The 16,841-nt window shown below is 41.1% G+C and overlaps 1 protein-coding gene across 1 annotated transcript in view; it reads right to left on the bottom strand.

Annotated features, from left to right (window-relative positions):
• Nucleotides 1-1,071: 1,071 nt before the first annotated feature.
• The window catches only part of pigk (phosphatidylinositol glycan anchor biosynthesis, class K), a 33,671-nt gene continuing 17,901 nt past the window's right edge, over nt 1,072-16,841 (bottom strand). The window contains exons 10-11 of the mRNA XM_088927776.1: nt 14,114-14,189; nt 1,072-3,391 (exon numbers count right to left, since the gene is read on the bottom strand). Of these exons, the coding sequence (XP_088783902.1) occupies nt 3,275-3,391; nt 14,114-14,189 (193 nt within the window). The 3' untranslated portion in view covers nt 1,072-3,274. The remainder of the gene's footprint in view (nt 3,392-14,113; nt 14,190-16,841) is intronic.

Here is a 16,841-nt window from a genome sequence, read left to right as displayed (position 1 = left end):
CTGTACCTGCCAAATGGGCTGGATGGGCCCGCTGACGTCTTCTCATTTATAACCTTCCTCGTGTTCTGAAGAGCTGCCTCAGGGATCTCGATGTGCTCCGTTTTGAAAGGTTGCCGTTCAAGACCTAGAAAGTCTTGCGCTTTTCTATGAAAGGGGACCGGGAAGCGTCCAGGTTTATCACAGGACAGTAATGATGACGCATTCCTCAAAGCTGTGAAAGTGCTTCTGGAAAGTGCTCTGCAGAGAACTTCTTGCAGCTTTGAAAACAATCGTGGAGAACAAATTTCCTCACTTGCCAATTACTTAAACCAGCATGGTAACGAACAATGCCTCGTTCTTGAAACGACGTACGGAGCCACCAGATACACTAGCCCTTGTGCCAATGGGTCTTTTGTTAAGCCCTAAAAAATAAACACTGGTGTATTTTTTTAAGTGTTCGTTTATTCACCCATCCTGCAACATAACAGCTCTAGCTCCACAAGTATTGCTTTGTCTCTTTAAGGCCGGGCCAGTGCAGTTCTCATTACGCATTACCGAAGCCCACACAGACGGCACAAGTTCAATATCTTTTGTCATTAAAAAAGGAATCTCCTTCCCATGCCTCTGCCTTGGGGGCATTTTCTCTGCTTCTTGCAGCTCTGCGGTTAACAGGGCTTGCAATCTGAAATAATGGCAAAAGACAAGCCTGGGGAGAACTTCTCATGTGTGATGCTAAAAATAGCCCCAGAGATTAGATTTTATTGAATTCCTCTATTAGCTTTTGTCTGTGCAGGGCCCCCTCTGGACTAGAGATCTTTAACAAAAGTTCGCACTCTTTGTTCTAGTGAGTACACTTAATGTTCAAGCCCAGACTAAAATCAGTGGCAACTTTAATCAGAGAAGGACTCCCAGCCCTCCTGGTCTCTGGAAATCTATAACCACGCGAGGTTTAAAACTAGAAGGCTGTGCGTGTCAGCTAGGCCAATATTAAGTCCCATTAGGAAGTCCTCTTCACAGGAACATGCGTCTTTTATATTTTGAATTTAAAGCTCTTCATATTTTAAGTTGAAAAATAAACACACCACCACTATATTCTAGGGAACCCATCAGATTTATTCCACTTGTTACCTGAGCCATATCCAAGCCTTTGTATGTCACTGACTCATATACCATATCAAACACATGCAGAAACAGCAAGCTTTCAATAGCTATTTGCCCACTGTGATACATGGTACAAATCATACTACACATTCCTGCAAATCAGTGTAACGTATGAAGTTTTTTCCCCCAAATAGAGTAAGTGGCAGATTAATCAAGCAAATGCCAGAGATGGATTTTTTTTCCCCAAACTTAAAACGTTATCCCAGACAAGAAGGAAAAGCATATAAGTAGGATAAAAGTTAAACTGTAGTTAAAGATGTAAGGTAAAGGACCCCAAATGGCTCACAGACGTCCAGAAGCAAAAGGAGTACCGTTTTTTAAATTTAATTCATTCCTTCATGAACACAACATATTTCACTGGGACACACAGCTGGATTTTCCGCCCAGGAATTTAAGTACAATGCAAACCAGTAAAACCGGACAGTGTGTACAGATTTATTAGTGATGTATAAAAAAATATTTTTAGGAGGCTGACAAGACATCAGCTCCTGTTAGTGGGAAGTTTTTTTTTTATTCAATAGCTCACAGTCCACGACCGAGGCAGTCGACTCTAGCGAGCTCCGAAATAGCCTAAGAAATGACGAGGAAAACCCATCTCGTGTTCTTATCTGATCCATTATTCATCTTTCACTAACTACACAATGTAGCTGTGTGAAAATGTCATCCTCATCAAAAACCCTGCCAACGAGGGACTAGGCAAAGAAGCCAACTGATAGGCAACCAAATCTTCGAGGATTTGCAAATACAGTATGAAATGTGTTCAAATCATTAGAATGCATCCATCTACCAATAGATAAATAGATGTCTAATTACGCCATATGTTCCTCATCTCCAGAGGAAGGCAATATAATTTATTTGCCTTAATCCGTACAACAGAAGCCAAACACAGCTTTACCACAGAAATAGATGTACACTGAAGGGGAATGGCCTTCGTTTAAAATAGATGTGAGAATAAAAAGCAAAAGATACCGTATTTCTTTGAATGGCGGGACCGTTCAAACAGTAACTACCTCAAGTGCGTTGTGCTGTCTTGACAGAACAGAAATGTGCTACTGCTTTTCACATAAGTAAGCATGCTAGTATTGAAAAATGTGAAAGACAGGCCTTCACTGCAATCAAGTCTATATCTATATAACCTTGTACTACATATAGTAGATATTAGCATGGCTTTGGTACAAAACATCTGAGTTCCTCAAGACTATGTGGAGCTTTTATAACCTATGCAGTGTCTAGTGCCTTGTACAAAATGTACAGTTTTTTTACTAATATGTTTACAGCACATTTGTTAAAATAATGAGACTTTTCTGTTTCTTCGTGCAGTTAAAGATTTGGAGTTGCACCATCAGAAAAAATACAGGGATCTTAAAATGGCTGGATGCATGGGTACTGATATGCAACACTGTGTAATTGCTAAAAACACAATGGTCTTTTGTTTGCAAAGTACTGTAATAAGCAGCAAATAACTTAGGCTGTAGGCATGACAACAAAAAGTGCTTTAGGCAATGTTTTAATATACTCTCCCATCCATATATTTTCTAACAGCTTTATCCAATTCAGGGTCACGGGGGAGCCGGAGCCTATCCCAGCAAACAACAGGTGCAAGGCAGGACACATCCTGGACAGGACGCCAGTCCATCACAGGGCACACAGACACAATAACAGACACAAACACGCACACACTCACAGCAGGGCCAGCTTTCCCGGAGGCAGATTAACCTACCAATACTGTGGGAGGAAACTGGAGCACCCGGAGGAATCCCACACAAACGCAGGGAGAACATACAAGCTCCATGCAGACAGCACCCCAGGAATCGAACCCAGGGCCCCAGGGCTGCAAGGCAGCAATGCTAACCACTGCGCCATCGTGTTGCCCACTGTCATGCATTTGTCAAAGTGAGTTACCTGAGTTCATACAACCTTCTGTTTCATTCTTATCAGTAGTAGCTCATGTGTTGCAATTGGAGCTGTTTTAGCGAAACAATTTGATCCCTTTGGCGAATCCACTGATCCTGATTTTCAGGGATCCATCTCGGGAAGGAGGAAAAAGCTAAACTTTTCACCCGCAGTGACATTGACAAAGTCTACTTCCAAAATCACAAATCAGTGCCAGAGATTTTGACGCTCAAGAGCAGTCTTAAAATATGTGCTTCAGGTGTTTGATCCCATAGGTTTTGAAGAAAACAAGGAGAATTAATGTCCACAGGCCCAGGATGAATCCATCAGGAGGGTGCCATTCCTTCTGTCTGGGTTTCTGCAAAAAATAAACAAAGCTGATAAGTGATGCATTTGTCCTCAAAGTAAGCCTCTGAAATGAAGGAAGAAAAGGCACCTCAGTACACACAGCAGATCTGTCTAATGTGCAGTGATTTGTCTGCCAATTTGGTTTCCAGTTAAAAAAAGATTTAAGTGTGGGTTCATGAGAGGCCCAACCAGTACAGGTACTCATGAGTGCAGGCCGAGCTCTGCGATGCAGGTGTCCTGGGTTCGAGCCCAGGATTCTCCAAGTTTCAGCGCACAGGAGTAGGGCTTGGATTAGGTCCTTCTGGGCCCACTCTGTGTCCCGGGTCAGTGACCCCCTGCAATTTGCATTGATGGCAATGATGGACGTACAGTAACCAGTCCTCCAGGCGGTGCCACCTGTCCCATCAGGCACTGTGCAGGCTGCAATGTGTCCAATGAAGGACACCCCTGCAGATGGGTGCGTCAGAGGAGTGGGTGGGTTTAAAAAGTAATCATTGGCAGTTCTCTAAATCTCTAAAAAAGTTACAGCAATAAAAGTTTCAAGTTTTAAACCAGCACCTCTGAAGAAGTGAAGTACACCTCCAAAGCCAAATGAAACCTTAGCACATAATGGGATTCTCGTTTACTATCCCTATATTTACTCACCTAACATCCATCTGTAACAGTGGGTGTCCTATCCGTTAAAAATGCTACAGCCCCTAGGTTCCGATCTTTACAACACAGAAATAGTGCAGCAGTGTCCGGATAACATAATGGTACCATGTTTGCCACAGTCAGGATTTTACCAGACATTATACCCCATCAGTCTCTGATACAAAGCGTCAAAGTTCAAGCCTCTGCGATCGGAAATGTTCTATTGTATAATCACTGACTGTGTGGGTTTTATATTTTCAAATTTACTTCTTGTTATAAAACATGTCTACAGAAAAAGCATTTCTATGGTAATGAATAGCATTTTTTTCCTTGGAAACGAAAGCATTGACCTTTTAAAATCTCTCCAATTTCACCCGGTGGGTTGCATCCCAAGTGCGGTATGAATTTCTGAAATGCTAACTCAGCAGCTGCACATTCCCAGATGGAAATGTGCAGCTGTGGATCAAACCTCTCATTTTTAGAGAAAGGAAGAGCAAAGCACATAGCTCGTGTTCTGTTTAAATGTGTGAAGACGATATTTTCACTTCTACCAAAAACAAATATTGAACCAGCGCTCTGATCAGTTGGAGCAGTGTGCATTCTAAGGTCAGGTTTGACTTTTTGAGGGGAGGTTCTGAATTTTGAATCTGACAACTGCTGGTAGCATGATGAAAACAATAAAGCACCAAAAAATTAAGTAGAAAGATGAATTTAGTGGGCAGTGCAGTGGTTAGCATTTCTGCCTTACAGCGCTAGGGTCCTGGGTTCAATTCCTAGGGTGCTGTCTGCGTGAGGTTTGTATGTTCTGCCCCTGAGGACGTGGGTTTTCTCCGGGTGCTCCAGTTTCCTCCCACAGTCCAAAGACATACTGGTACAGCTACTTATTGGCTTCTGCAAAAAATTGGCCCTGGTGTGAGAGTGTGCGTATCTGCGTCTGTGTGTGCCCTGCGATGGACTGGCATCCCAAGCAGGGTGTATCCCGTCTTGTGCCCGTTGCATGCTGGGATAGGATCTGCCTCCCCCGTGAACCTGTACTGGATATAGAGGTTAGAAAATGGATGGATGGATGAATTTAGTTCCACGGCTACAATTCATACCTGTTGGTCCTTATTAGCTGTCTAAATGCAACAACAGAACCAGCGTAAGGGAACAAGACACTCTGCAAAACCAAGTCAGGACTCAATTTGATCTCAAAACTTTGAGAAAAATGACTTCAAATTACTATACTTCCAGTTGATATTCTAAAAACAGGGGTGTCTGTAACGCAGATATCCCAGATTAAAAAGTAAACAAGCTCCACAGTGGGGGAGCCTGTAAGGGGACAGGTGTTGATACACTAAAAAACTGCAAAGTGCTGCCTGCTAATATGAGGTCTATTTCAAGTAATGAGAGAAAATAATATCCTGCAGTACAAAGTTACTCATCTGGCCACAACGCAATTCTTAAAAGAACTTTCTAACTTTGCGATTTTACAAAGCACAGTGCTAACCGACAGTAATCGAACTTCTACAGAGAATTCGTATAAAAAAGTTCAATTAGAACTACAGGATACTGTATACTTCAGTACACGCACTACTTTGACACAAAAAAATAGAATGTCATATTTAAAGCCAATGTAGTAGCAATGAGTGGCAACACTGTGATTATTTTTGATAAGTAATGTGAGTGTAACACGCATAAAGGAGATCGTGTTTTTCCCTGATCTCAGGGTTTTCAAATTGCCATGATCTAATTTTAACTTCTTAAGGTGAATGAAAACATGACCCTAAAAACTGTGTAACCACCTGCAGTTATAAAAATCGATCAGGCTGGCCACTGAAAGGTTATAACAAAAGAACTGCCAAGAAAGAGCCTGCAGGATCATGGCAGCTATGCACTTGTGGCTATGACCTTTCAGTACACTAGATTGCTTTTTCACTTGCTCCTGGAGAAAGCATGAAAGGTTCAAAAGCAGAAAAGTATAAGCAACACAGAACGCTGCTCATCAACTATGCAAATTTCAAAATTACTATTTTTTTCTTGTGAACAGAAAAGGCAAACGTCTTAGTTAATTACTCAATTACAAAAAAACAGTCATTTAATCCGCTCCCTGTTGAAAAACGTCCACCCCTTATTTTATTTCCAACACGTGTGCCTCTGCCTTTAGCAACCTTGCTCTTTCTTATCTATACAAAATGATACTGCCGATTCCGTTCCCAGAAATGAGTTTGAAAATTACGGGTAATAACTCAATCTGCTCAAGGTGCCATCCTGACACAAAAGGAAAGCTGGCGAAGAAATAAATCATAAAAGAAACAGTCAAATGAATTGTGGTCTGTCAATGTTGCTGGCTAGGATAAAGGCAGTGCTGTAAATACACTTCTGTTGCCAGCTCTGGTGAGGCTCTTCTCTCATGGATTACCAAAGGCCATTTAAAATTCATAGAAAATACTCTTTCATGCTGTTCAATGCACTTCAATCGCATTCAAAGGAAATGAGAAATGTTTAATCAAAATTCAGCTCAGGTGTATTATTTAAGGAATGATGGGGGCTCACAGGTTGAGGGTGATCCGCCAATACAGTTATCTTTCCTCATGCATCAGCCCTGCTGTGGCAGATAGGCTCATGGAATATATTTTTCTTTATTCTCCTTTCCACTTCAAAGTCCTGGTGAAGTGACACTTAATAAAACCTTAAAAGACTCCTTTGTCTCAATGCAATTTGCCATTGTTTATCTGAGAACACAACACACAAGAACTAAAATCTTTTCTTTTTCTTACTAATGCAAAGGAAGACCATGATCTGTCAGTGGCTGATGAGATCTTTGAATTGTCCGTCACCCTATGTATATTTAAGTTTAACCATAAAAAAAATCTCTTTTTTAGTGTAAATATCTTTTTGGAAAAACGGGCTGAGGTCGTCTGATGGATAGAGAAAGAGAAAGAGACAGACACAAGACAGTTAAAGGACATGAAAGTAACAGCACAATGCTCAAGAAGCTTATTACCAATGCACTACACCCTCCTGTTTTGCTGAGTACCCTTTCTGGTGAGAGCTTGAGCATGAGACCATAAAGGTTGCAAATAAAAGGATGCCTTTTGCCCCCCAGCGAGCATGTGTGGCTGCTAGTGGCTTAATGTTCTAATAATTGTGAGTTCCTTTTTTAAAGGATCACAGGGAGGCAGCTTGCAGAACATGACTTCAGGGCCCCCACAATCCTCCCCATAAAGACGCGTGTCCTGTGTACCGTCTTGAAAGAGCCTCAACATAATCTCCAGTTGTGCGTCTTGATCCTTCTGTTGCTGCCGATTGTGAGAGAGTCAGGATTTGAACATGATTTTAATGTTTAATATCTGAACCAAGATCCCATATAATATAATCTCTGTTCCTGGCTAAAAAGCATCCGAGTGTCCCGAATCAGCAACATAGTATGATTAACCTGCACAGGTTCATGTCAGTGCAATTTTACATTATATGGCACTATTTTTTTACAAAGCAGTAGTTTCAGAAATTACTGTTAAAATATAAAAGACTTTAACCATACAATCCTTCCTGCGAATCTGGCATACACTACTCTGTTATACGATTCTCCATCCATTCTAAATTACATCAGTGCTTTGTGACCCTAAACCTTAAGAACCTTACTACACCTGGTCTTACAAGTGTCTTCAATCTGAGGCTAAAGATCATGTTAGTCTTGACTAACCAAGCGAATAAAGATTTAAATGGCTTAATTGCAATAGTTAACTGGAATGAGAACTAGAAATCCCTGTCACTGTCCAGAATCGGGGGATGGGAGCCCTGGGATGCTATATGAAAATATGGCCCAAATATCAAAAGCACAGCTGTATTATATTGGCAAATGCTATAATTCTGGATAAGAGGATACAAATGGTTGTGGGATTCTAGAACAAGCTACACAGCCATGTGGGTGGGTAGACCTAGCAAGGAGATGCTAGATAACATCCTTGGATCAATCTCCTACCAAGAACCAAATGAGCCAGACTGGCCGAAGAACCTGCTCTTGTTTGTAACCTTCTATTCTCGTAACCAGACAGGTCTTCAGAGTATTAGCCGCCTGGCCACCCACACAGGCTGCGGGACTAAAAACGCACGGTCAGGATAAAGAGGAATAAAGAACTTGTTACTACTGCCTAATTGACAAGGGGAGAAAAACCAACAAAACGCCACACCAAGAGCTGCTCATTTTGGAATGCATTCCCAGAACCCTCTTCTCTGACACTGTGATGTCACAAAGATAAATGAACAGAGAGCCCAGGTAAATGTAATATAAAAAATGATATCTTTATTTCAGCTTTATTTGATTAGTCTTTTCAAAGCTGTATTGATTAAAAGGGAGAAACAGACCAACAGCACAGCTCAGCTCATCATTGGTGCAAGTAACCAGCTGTCAGGCAGCAGGCACATTAATCAGGTATTTACTGCTGCTCAGGAGCAGGGCTGCAGTGCTGTTGTTACCATGGTATTACCTTTAATAAAGGGGAGGGTCTTTCTCTTTCTGCAAAAGATGTCGTGCGTCCTGTGCATTCATTAAGTGTGAGGTACGCTTCAGGAATTAAGGACATGAAGCGGCACACATTAAAAAAAGACAACTTGTCTTCTTTCATTAGTCTGTGGCAGGTTGTTTTTGTCAGTGCAGAAGGATTAAGTAGAAGCTATGAAAATACTAAATCTCTTCACTCTAAAATTCAAAGGTTTGTGGCAGAAAAAAAAATTACTGTAGACTTTAGCGCCAAAGACAACTATGGAGCAAAGCACAGAAATATTTCCATTCATTCCACTGAAACAACAGCAAGGAAGAGTCAATTAAAATGCCAAGCTACAGACAAAAGTGTTAATTACAGAATATATCCAAGTTTTTGCCTAAGGTAGTGAAAATAGTTTGCTTTTAATTTAGAAGTATAGTAGGCAAGATAATCTGGTATAAACAAAAATGCAAAAATTTAGGCAAATATTTTATTGCAGATATTTTAATAAGCTTTATTAAGCCAAACATGCTAGTGCCACAGACAGCTATATCATCATGCTGCATGTAAACCTTGAGAGAACACCCTGAAAATCTCTTGGATAAAACGATCTTTACAAGTGAAAATCGGGCTTTCGCGTTCAGCTGCACCCCTCTTTGTACCTCTAATTATTTAAAGATGCTCATGCTTTATTTTCCGACTGCTTGGCATTTCAGCCAGAGCGATTTTTCAAAACATACTGGAATGTAGTGGGAAGTTTGCTAAAGGGAAATTTTCAACTTTAATTCAATGTCACAATGCCCCAGAAGAGAGAACTACAGAGACCTTTCTAAGTACAGTAGCAGGTTTTAACTGCCATGTACTGAATATTATTGAGCAAGAAAACCCTGGGAGCTTGATAATTAAAAATGACAAAGTTCTTATTTGCCACTCCCCCCTATTAGCAACCTGAAATCTTCTGGTATACATTAATGAGGAGATAGTCAGTTACTTTCTAAATATAGCTGTAAAAGCAAACCAAAGTGGAGCTGCTTTTCCACCTGACACTTATTACAGCAATTTCCTACACTACTTTTGGTAAAAGCATCTGCTGAGTGATACCAATTAAATTATAAGCACTCAAAAGGAATTTATTTTTATAGACCAGTGAAAAACACTATTTTACCCTGGGTGTCCTAAAAATAACTTAAGCTTTTTAGAGTTTCATACCAACGATCTTCTAATGATTGCAAGGAATTCCATTTTATTTAATTTTGCACTGAGAAAATCACTCCACCGGGCAAGAGAAAAACTCTTCTGTAGGATCATGTTGTATGAATAAGTAGCACGTGGCTCTGGCAGTGCATATTTCAGAGGAAGGAGCACAGTCTGTACCTCTCCTTGACTGCTATGAGATATAGCAGCAAAAACAGTATTGATTGGCAGGAACCAAGGTTTGGTGGGTGTAAAAGAAATGTTTCAAATAAAAAAAACACTATGCACGTACATTAGCTAGAGTAGCTGAGATCTTTTAAAAAAAGATTAAAAGAGAGAAAATGCCAATCTTTCCTTCCCTGTGGCATCTCATCACAATAAATGAACACCAATACAAAAACACAGTACAAAATGACGTGCCCCGTTTTAAATGTTATGATTGTTTCAGGTTATGACTGTCTCTTAAATATTTGTTTCGAAGTCTTTCAAACTGAATTTTCTGACATTCAGTTTTGGCAGCTGCACATGAAAAAATCGCAGTCTCAAAAATCGACTTACTGTGGAGTAAGTCCTAGGAAAGGCTTCTAATTTCATTCCAGGACTGTAACGATGCAGTCTCCTTAAGACTTGTGTACTCCACTTCAAATCCCATTAGAACATTGGCTACTGGCAAATCCTGAAACACCTGAATGAATCCTGGAGATTCCTAACGGTGAACTACTCCATCAGACTCTTTAACCAGTCCATTTTCAACAGGCTTTCAGCCTTGTGGGCGAGAAACCAACTTGCAAAAACACTACGATTTTTATGTAACAATGCATAAAAGACCCAGTTTGTTTTACAGGACAATGGCACTGTTTGCTCGCAATAAAAAACTGTATAATTTTACTTGCACAAATGAATTTGACCTCTCTGTGCTGATAAAACCTAGGCCTTGGAACACAACCAATTTCAGTAGCTGATTGTGTTTTAGGGATACATTACTCAATAAACCCTCTATTGCCAGCTACATGATGCTGTGTTTTTGGAAACGGAGTATATAATAAGTACATAAAATGTATGCTAATATGTAATGATAGAAACAAAAAGTGAAATTTTATGACTCAACCTGATAGGATGATTGTCAATTTTCCAAAGAACTAACAAGAATTCAGGAAACTGGTTCCGACTGAACTGAGAAAATACCTTAAGCTCTACTGTAATTCAAAGGAGGCCCAAGGGCAAACTTCCTCAGAGGAATCATAGCTACTGACCCCTTGTGTGTGACGTGGAAAAACCCAAATAAAAATATTTTCAGAGAAAAGGAGCATTTTAGAACAATGTCCTTCCTCAGCAAAGGGGTCTAAATCTTTATCATAAATTTATCAAAAGATAAACTGAGAATGTGTTAGAACAGAACTGGGGAAGGGGTTTTGCTGCACAAATATGCTCTGTTAGTACCGATCTTAGCGCATTCATTTTTGAACAACCTGTCATCATAGATCTGCTTTACTGCTCATAAGGATTCAACTTGGATGAACACATTACAGCATACCGCACCTCAGGCTAGTACTTCCTGACAAGGGACACTGTACCAGGAAGCACTGGGTCCATGGGGGTACACCATGGAGTGCATATGCAGACAAATTAGAGACATCAAGAATCCTAACCAGCATGGACACCAATGCAGATGTGGGGAGAACATGCAAACTCCACACAACAGATTTTCCCAGGTTAGACTCCAAACCTGTATCCAAGAACCGAGAGGCAGCAAGGCTGATCATCGCACCACTGTGATGCCATATATACCTGAAGAATGCATAAAGCTAATGACGTCATGATACAAACAAACAGTCATAACAGCAGTTGTGTTCAGAGTTCGGCTCTATAGATCCCACAAAAAGGTTTACTAAACGTCACGTTCAGATTTAAGTGACTAAGAACATCTCCACAGGTAGCGGGCTCCTCTGAAGTACCGTGCTGGAGAACATAAGCAGACACCTCCCATCACATAGCTTCAAAACGCACACCGGAGTTTGTGTTTGATGGCATGCCTCCCAGAAGGTGGAAATCAAATTACATAAAAACTTTAATTACTTTAAGCAGAATATATCTTGCGATATTTGGCAGAAATGTGGAAACCTATTTAAAAATGTTCTTTTGATGCTTCCCAGGTGTTTAAAAACATATGCCACATAAAGGAGGACATTACATAATAGTCTGCTGTCAGCAGAATCCCCAACCACTCATCCACACTACCACAATAGCGTCTTTGTTCAGCCAGAACATAACTTCCATTAAGGTCCTCTGCTGACCTTGCCAACTTATTCTACAACTCTTAAACATCTATTATTTTCCTATCCTTTTTTTGTTTACTTATTCATTGAACACTTATATCTAACTTGGTGCAAACTTATCCATCAACCACCCCCCCCCCCTACATATTTTGGGAAAACGACAGACTTCAGATATATCATTTCACTGATTTTTTAAACACTGTTACATCCCAGCTCAAAATCTCTTCTTTATGCCATAGTGTAACACGAAAAGAGACATTAAGACTGTCCATTGGGATTCGGTCTTTCAGTGCAAGATTTTAAATTAGTTCCTTAGGACGGTACAATATGTGGCTAAAGGTACTGCAACAATAAACCCAACGGGTGTAAATGTATTGGCGATATTGCAATAAAAAATTGATTTATTTTTTCTCCCCCCAATGAAAATTTTGGTGGGTTCTCTTCAAGCTTTTGGCTTTTGGGGTATGAAGGAGGGGGTGTCAGAAAAGTGACCCCCTGAGCTAACTGCGCTCATAGTGACATCGCTTCTTAATCCTTCGATGTCGGCTCACTGCGAGGAGGAATTCGGCAAGCTCTGGGACTGTTCACCCGCTGATCGGGAACGTGAGCCCCTGTGAGGCAGGTTAGCTTTACCCTACAGCCGTGTTCTTGCAATCCTAGCCCGGCTCGGTATGAGAGAAACGGCAGGGTTCGACATTCGGTGGAGGGGGAATCATACCTGAACACTCAGTCAGAACAAAGATAATCTAACCCCCCTGAACGTGGGGTACAGCTCCTGTTTTTCAATTCCACACAGCCTTTAGTTTGTCTCTCCGCTTGTGCCGGCTGTAAAAAGCACATTGACTTGCTGCCTGCTCTGCTGTTCATTTCATTTGTGGTGAAAGCCAGGCATGAAGACTGAATTTTAAACATATGGCATTTACAGCCTGTTTGGCCATTTGAAGCTGTGAGAACTCAAGGGAGATCCCGCCACACCAGCCACTTCTCATTTTTAATCTTGCCTGCGTCGGGCACATCAATCGCTTTCCCTCAAGTGAAAGTCTCGGAGAAAAGGCTTAAGTACCTTTCTGATTGGGCAAGCTGCTCGATGGGGAAGCTTTGAATGAAGCTCACGTTCTTTTTATGTTTCCAGGTGGCGCTGCTTGTGCTAATCGAATTCAGCGTGCTACTTAGTGACGGAGATCCATCTTTTATGAAGACGCAGATCGCGACAATAAGAGAAGATCTCGAGATTCGTGCAACAAATCCGACGCCAGCCTCTAACATTAAATTGACACACTCTGTGTGATTAGCCATTTGTTCTCCCATCAATCTTTCGTAGAAACATCCCACATTAAGCGCAGGATGACGCGGGAGCTCCATCATCACAGCTGAAGAATTGCATGCTGGTACATGGTGAGCCTTTGCCAAACACACAGAACTCACAGGAAAAGTTTGAATGGAGGAATCTGCTAGATAACTCTTAAAAAAATCTATTCTTTACAGAAAAGGTACTTGATAAACTAGCACAAGCGGATATTAACGAAAGAGTGCACAGTGAATGAAGCCGTCTAGCTTCATGAGCCAGATGGGTGCTGCACTTCAGTAGTAGATCCCCGTTCTATATGTGCAGTGCTTGTCGTCATTATGATGAAAGCTAGTGTAAAAATGCAAACAATTATAAACTAATGACTAAAGAAGAGTTACAAAATAAGCATGCTGCATTCTGCATAAACAAAGGCTACTATACTATATGCTTTGTTTGGTGGTTTAGGGATCAAAAGTCCTGTCCTGGTGTGCCCCTGTGTGGGCTTCTGGTGTGTTCACTAAATGGCATCATCAAGGAACTCTGAAGGAAGGTATTTTCACCTGCACAGCCATTTTGCACAAAGAATGGGTTTGTTCCAAGTAAGTGTCATACTGATGTGCCTTTGGGGAAAAATCCACACACTGCATGAAGATACAGTAATTTGAAAAGTCCAACTTGTTATTACAATCCCTGCACAACAACTAAAGAACAGAAGAGTAAAATGAGAAGAGAAAAAACGTATTGTAAATGTAAAAAATGTATAAAATGTGGTTATTATACATCATAGTCAACTCTGGATGTTCTAGATCAAGTTCAAATACAGATCTACACAACTTGAAACTTATTAATCGAGTGAATTTTTAATGTGGACTGACCTGATGGATAATCTCAGCGACAGGCAGCTGTTGAACATACGTCTGTGGCTCAGATGATGTCATGATTGTCGCAGGCCTGAAAAAACAAAATAACACTTGACAATGAAAATACATCCACAGGCAAGACATGAGACACAAAATAACATATACATGGGCTGGGAAGACGTTTTAAATTCAATAACAAGAGTACTCTGTTGCTGGGGTGCCCAGTCCTGGTTGCCCACAGACCTGCTGGTCTTCATTCCAGCCCAGCTTGAAGAACAGAACTGAAGCCTTAATTGAACCAACTGAACTTGTTTGATTGGAATATTTGCAAGTTTGTTTGTTTTTTTCTACTCGGAAGTTTGGAATTTTAAGTTTACTTATGAAATGCAATAATTAAAATGCAGCCTCCTACCCGTTTAAGAGATGAAAACGGGCAAACAATTAAAATCAACCCATTCAATTAAGGCTGCTAAAGTAACGCAGGTCATCTGGAACAAAACCCAGCAGGTTTGTTGGCCTCCAGGACCAGGACTGTGAACCCCTGCTCTATTGCAGGCGAACACACAATCAAACAGCAGAGTAAATGAAGCAGCTCCATTAGGCAGGCAATGGAGCAAACGTGTCGTCACAAGACTACAGAAAGCAATATACAATTGCAAAAGTATTCAATGCAGGCTGGAGAACCTGTCTGTGTGGAGTTTACAAGTTTGCCCTGAGCTCACAAGGGTGTTTTGCAGACACTCCCAAAAACATGCTGGCTAGATTTGATTGGCTCCTCTATAGTGTCCCTTCTTCTAAAGGTCCTGTGATGGACTGGTGCCCTATCCCAACCAGGGTGAGCGCTGGGGTGCTTTCAGAGCTGGTTCACACCCTGCACTCTCAGGGGAGACTCCAGCCGGCCGCGCCCCTCTCCCGCACAAGGAGTATTCAGATATCAGAAGGATGGAACGGCCTCGACTCCTGGAGGCCGTGCCCTGGAGGGGCTGTACAAACAGCTTAGCATTTGCAACGAGACCTTGCCGCAGGAAAATAAATACAAAACACTTCCCATCTGGCTGCACACGGTGCACTGAACAGCTTCTTGAGGTTTGCTTGTGTTTCGCAAATTGTAGAGGATATGCTCAGCAGATAAGTCATTAGTGTGCTAAAATGGAATTCTTGGTTCTCAGCTTTACACTTATTGATTTCCAAAATTAGAATCTAATTAATTTTTGGTTGCACTGTACAGGAGAAAACTTAGTTCATCCGAGATACTGACGCATCAGGGAACTCAGTATAGGAAGGTGCTTTAAAAAAAAAAGTTACAAGATTTATATTTGCACAAAAATTCCACTGCTGCTGAGCCATTACCCTGACATACAGTACATCGATGACCATTAACTAGGGCAAACAGAAAAAAGCTCAATTAATTCATCTGGCACTTCCACACTAAAAACTTGAGTGTTATGTGTATGATGGGAATAAAATGTGAACCAGTAGAGAGCAAAACCTTAAACAAAATCATTGAGGAGGTATAATTTTTTATACTTACTATATTTTTCTGTTGAAGCACTTAAATAACTAGCCTTACTTATTACCCAGATAGCAAAAAAAAAAGTAATGCAAAGTGAAAAGTAAGATTTATCCACATCTTATTTCCTCCTGTTAAAAGCAAATTCATTTTTGAACAGATGAAATCGGCTTTGGTTTTACCGAGCAGAAGATCCAGCTTGCCTGCTCCTAAAGTAATCTGGCATATCATTCTCCCGTGCCACCTCCCAGAGAAACGTTATTCCAAAGGGAGCCGACATCCTCGATATGGAGTTTTTAATGAAAGTTCGGGAGGAACGAAGGCAGCCGAGCTCATTCGACACAGCTGCTGCAATTCCCCATTAATTCTGACGTAAGCAACCGGTCTCCATATATACCAGACGTCACCCTCTCGTCTCCCTCGTTCGTTTTCTGCATCCCTCCTCCACCCCCTCTCCACCTCTGCAGCTGCCCAGTGGGTCGCATGGGGGTCCTATCCTCCCCGTCCGACGGCTGGGAGGTTGGCCCTCAGCCAAGTCTTCACCTCCCAATAAACGATTCTAATTTCTCCCAACCTTTCGGCTGCCGTCATTCCCCGTGAAGTATCGGAATAGCTCCGATTACTTCTCACTGGTCACTCCCGTGTTCCGGAATCACAGGGCTGAAGATAGAGAAGAAAAAATCTAGGCTGACTCATTTTGAGCCAGCCAATAAACGAGACTGCCACTCTCTCTTAAGACACCCATGTTTGAAATAAAGCAGCAACGCGTTATTTGCCATTTCCTGATAGACTGAGCAGAACCCTGTGTCCCTTAAATATACTGACTAGTAGGACACGTCTAGGACAGATGTCAGCATGTGGGAAAGATGTCACATTGATCTCATCATACGAATGGATAAAAAAAAAACAGATGAAAGAGGTACTCATCTACTATAATTTAGAAAAAAATATGCTATCATGTTTGCTTTTCTTGCTTTTGTGCCTAGCTAGGCAGGTGAAACACTCCAAGAATATAGCTATAATCCCATTAATGACAGTGAGAAGGAAAACTAATATAGAACAAGTTTTCAAGATCACTTGATAAAAATAGATCTACTGCCTTGTACTACTTGGAAATGAAAACAAACTGGAAATGCAAAAGAGGATGACCTTGCGTATGGTACACAGATCTATGTAGCAGATTTAGAGAGCTATGAAGAAAAACGTGACTATGAGCTTAACATTATTTTGTAT

The sequence above is a fragment of the Atractosteus spatula genome, chromosome 11, assembly GCF_055471065.1.
Source record: "Atractosteus spatula isolate fAtrSpa1 chromosome 11, fAtrSpa1.hap1, whole genome shotgun sequence".
Taxonomy (NCBI): domain Eukaryota; kingdom Metazoa; phylum Chordata; class Actinopteri; order Semionotiformes; family Lepisosteidae; genus Atractosteus; species Atractosteus spatula.
Note: the sequence above shows the minus strand (reverse complement) of the source record. Positions and strands in the feature narration are given on the sequence as shown.